At 55.8% G+C, this 3,411-nt stretch overlaps 1 protein-coding gene across 1 annotated transcript in view; it reads left to right on the forward strand.

The window, feature by feature from the left end:
• The first annotated feature begins 276 nt into the window (after positions 1-276).
• The window catches only part of Sirt6 (sirtuin 6), a 7,194-nt gene continuing 4,059 nt past the window's right edge, over positions 277-3,411 (forward strand). Inside the window, exons 1-3 of the mRNA XM_033759613.1 lie at positions 277-473; positions 1,682-1,809; positions 3,328-3,411. Coding sequence (XP_033615504.1) covers positions 408-473; positions 1,682-1,809; positions 3,328-3,411 — 278 coding nt within the window. The 5' untranslated portion in view covers positions 277-407. The remainder of the gene's footprint in view (positions 474-1,681; positions 1,810-3,327) is intronic.

Consider the following 3,411-nt stretch of genomic DNA (forward strand, 5'->3'; position numbering starts at 1 on the left):
GGGCAGCGGGGCTGTCCTGCAAGATGCAGATCCCCCTCCTGCCTGGGTAGCGCTCATTCAAGGCGTTTTTTTGCACCGGGGTCCTTCGTCTCTACTGCGTGACACCGCCTCCTTCAGAATGTGTAAAAGGTGAAAGAGATCATTGATCACTTGTTTCCCTCATTTTAGAGGTGACTGGAAGATTCACGTGGGTAGACACCTCAACTTGCCGCCCCCGTCAAATAGGCTTCTCCGTTCCAGTACTTAAAATGGCTCCGGCAGCATCACCAGAGGGCGCATGCGCCTGGGGAAAGGGGCCGGTCGCACTGGACAGGATACCGCTCCTCCTTCCTTCTCCGTCCCGCCCCACTTCCGGCGGAAGCAACCTCAACAAGGGAAACTTTATTGTTCCCACTGAGGCGGTGACGATGTCGGTGAACTACGCGGCGGGGCTATCGCCGTATGCGGATAAAGGCAAGTGCGGCCTCCCCGAGGTGAGTACAGCGGGGGATCCCCCAAAGTTGTCTGCACGTCCACGAGCTGGGCAAGGCTGATGATAGGCAGCGGGGCATTGTGGGAATATCAGGAGGCACTGAGGCTAGACAATAGGAGGAACTTCCCAGAGAGCAAGGCGCCGCTGAGACAGTGCTGGCGAACCTTCTAGAGATTTCAGTGTTGACAAACAGGGAGCTGCGACGCGTGTGCCATAGTTTCGGCACTTCTGCACTAGGAGAAATGCAGGCGACGCTGTCCCTTCCCCACAGAGGAGCCTGGAGCAGGTCACCCTCCTCCTGGGTCTCCACCTCTGTGTAATGTGATTAAGGCACCCAAGGGCTGGTCCCTTCGTTCTGAGGTACCTATCCAACAGCTCTATATGGTGTGATCCCCTCCAGGGCCTGCTCTTCTGCGACTGTTACTTGCTTTATTGTACACACTTTTTGTTTTGTTTTGTTTTGTTTTTTGAGACAGGATCTCACTATATAGTTAAGACTGACCTGGAACTCACTGTGTAGCCCAGGCTGGTCTCGAACTCACAGCGATCCTCCTGCCTCAGCCTCCCGAGTGCTGGGGTACACACTTTTCTTGAGCATCTACCGAAGCCCAGGGATTAGCTGAGTGTGGAGGAGCAGGCAGCAAGATAGGCCAAACTACTAAGTAACTGGAGAGGCGCGCGCGAGTTGATATCTGAGCCAACACACTTTTCTTGAGCATCTACTGAAGCCCAGGGATTAGCTGAGTGTGGAGGAGCAGGCAGCAAGATAGGCCAAACTACTAAGTAACTGGAGAGGCGCGCGCGAGTTGATATCTGAGCCAAAATCTGAAGACGAGAAAGGAGAGGACCATGGCTAGATCTGAGAGAAGAGCATTCCAGGTGGAGAGCATGCTCTGTGCAAAGGGGCAGCACGGAATGGTGCAGGAGCAATCAGGAGCCCCTGCGGCTGGAGCAGAGGGGAGGCAGGGAGGGGTTGGGCCGTTGGGCCGGGGGTTGTGCTGGGCCCTGGGGGCTACAGGGAGGACTTAGGCTTTGGTCCCAGGAAGGTGGGAGATAACGGAGGGCTGAGGACAGGAAGCCACGAGGACAAGCTTCCTTTTCTAGTCCATTCTCCTCCCTGGGCAAGGTGCAAACAGCCCAGGCTGTGGCTCAGGGCCTTGCCACCTGGGAGACACATTTGAACCCCGCCCCGTTCCTGTCACCCACCAGATTTTTGACCCCCCGGAGGAGCTGGAGCAGAAGGTGTGGGAGCTGGCCAGGCTGGTTTGGCGGTCCTCCAACGTGGTGTTCCACACAGGCGCTGGCATCAGTACTGCCTCGGGCATCCCCGACTTCAGGTCTGTGAGCATGGAGGGGAAACTGAGGTGGGCCTACCATCCTGCCAGGGGTTTCCCTAGAGCAGCAGTGCCCATCCCGTTGCCTTTCTTCGGGTTGAGACCCTGGTGTTGGTAATGGGGAAGACCCGTTCCGTGAAGTCACCGCCAACATCCTACTTCCCTCATTGGCCAGAACCTGGTCACCTGATGTGAATCTAGCTGCCAAGCATGCTGGGAAATGTAGTCTTTAGGCAGACAGGCTGACCACATACTTGGAGTCGGTTATCATAGGGAAACTCAATATCAGAGACAGTGAATCCCATGCATACCTGCAAACATTTTCCTATAGGACTCAGTGTGAGGCAAGTGGCTTTACCTTTGGGAACTGTTTCCTCACCCCTACATGAGGGTCTGAGCCCATACACTGATCGAAATCCCTGCTGCATCCAACAGCCTGTTAGACAAGAGTTGTTGGTGAAAAGCAAGGGTGTTGCCAGGCGTGGTGGCATGCCCCTGTAATCCCAGCATTCGGGAAGGCTGAGGCAGGAGGATCACCACGAGTTCAAGGCCAGCCTGGACTATATACTGAGACCCTGTCTCGAAAAAAACAAAAAAAGAAAAGAAAAGCAAGAGTCTCAAACTGGTGCCCTCTTGGTGGCTTCTATAGGTAGGTGAGTTTGCAACCCTTCTCTGGTGAGCAGTAAATTGCATTTATTTCTTCTTCTGAGGCCTCTGGGGTCCCCAGCCCAGATTTTCACAGCAGGAGAGCAGATTCCTTTTTCTTGAAGGAATGTTAAACCACTAAGGCATGAGTGCTCCAACCCCCTATGACCTGCTATGGCTCCCTACTGCCACAGTAGAACTCCAGACACCAGATTGGAAACCGAAACCCTTTCTGATCCAGTCCTGAGTCGCCATTCCACTCTCAGCCCCTGCTGTTCCCACTGTAGCCCAAACCACACCCATCTGTCCAAACCCACAGGGCCTCCACGGGGCTCCCTAGCTCCTGGTCCCTTCCTGGGCCTGACCCTCCAAGGCTGGTGGGCTGGGTCTACCTGTATCTCCTGCACAACACTGAGACTACCTCGAGGGTAGGGGCTTGGGTCCGCCCAGACCCCAGCGAGCCGGATGTGGTGACGCACGCCTGTCATCCCAGCACTTGGGAGGCTGAGGCAGGAGGATCGAACGAGTTCAAGACCAGCCAGAGCTCCGTAGTGAGACCCTGTCTCAACAACAAAAACTAAACAAGACCTCAGCATCACCCAGACCCACCCAGATACACCCAGACCCCGGAATCAGGCTCAGGGCAGCAGCAGCGGCCAAGATTTTGTTGCATAAATAATTGACCCTTTCTTTCCATCACCTCTTTCCAATTCTCTCTCACTTTCTCTGTCTCCATCGCTCTGGATCCTCCCAACTCCAATTCACTTTTTCTGTCTCTGGTTCTGCCTCGGTCCCCTCTCCCTGTGCGGCCATGTCTGTTTCTCTCCGGTTCCGTCTCTCCGCGCCCCTCTCTCCCCGGCCGCCCGCGGCCATCAGGGGCCCGCATGGCGTGTGGACCATGGAGGAGCGGGGCCTGGCGCCCAAGTTCGACACGACGTTTGAGAGCGCGCGGCCCACGCG

This window comes from Fukomys damarensis, unplaced genomic scaffold, assembly GCF_012274545.1.
Source record: "Fukomys damarensis isolate Sample0158 unplaced genomic scaffold, DMR_v1.0_HiC HiC_scaffold_37, whole genome shotgun sequence".
Lineage (NCBI taxonomy): Eukaryota > Metazoa > Chordata > Mammalia > Rodentia > Bathyergidae > Fukomys > Fukomys damarensis.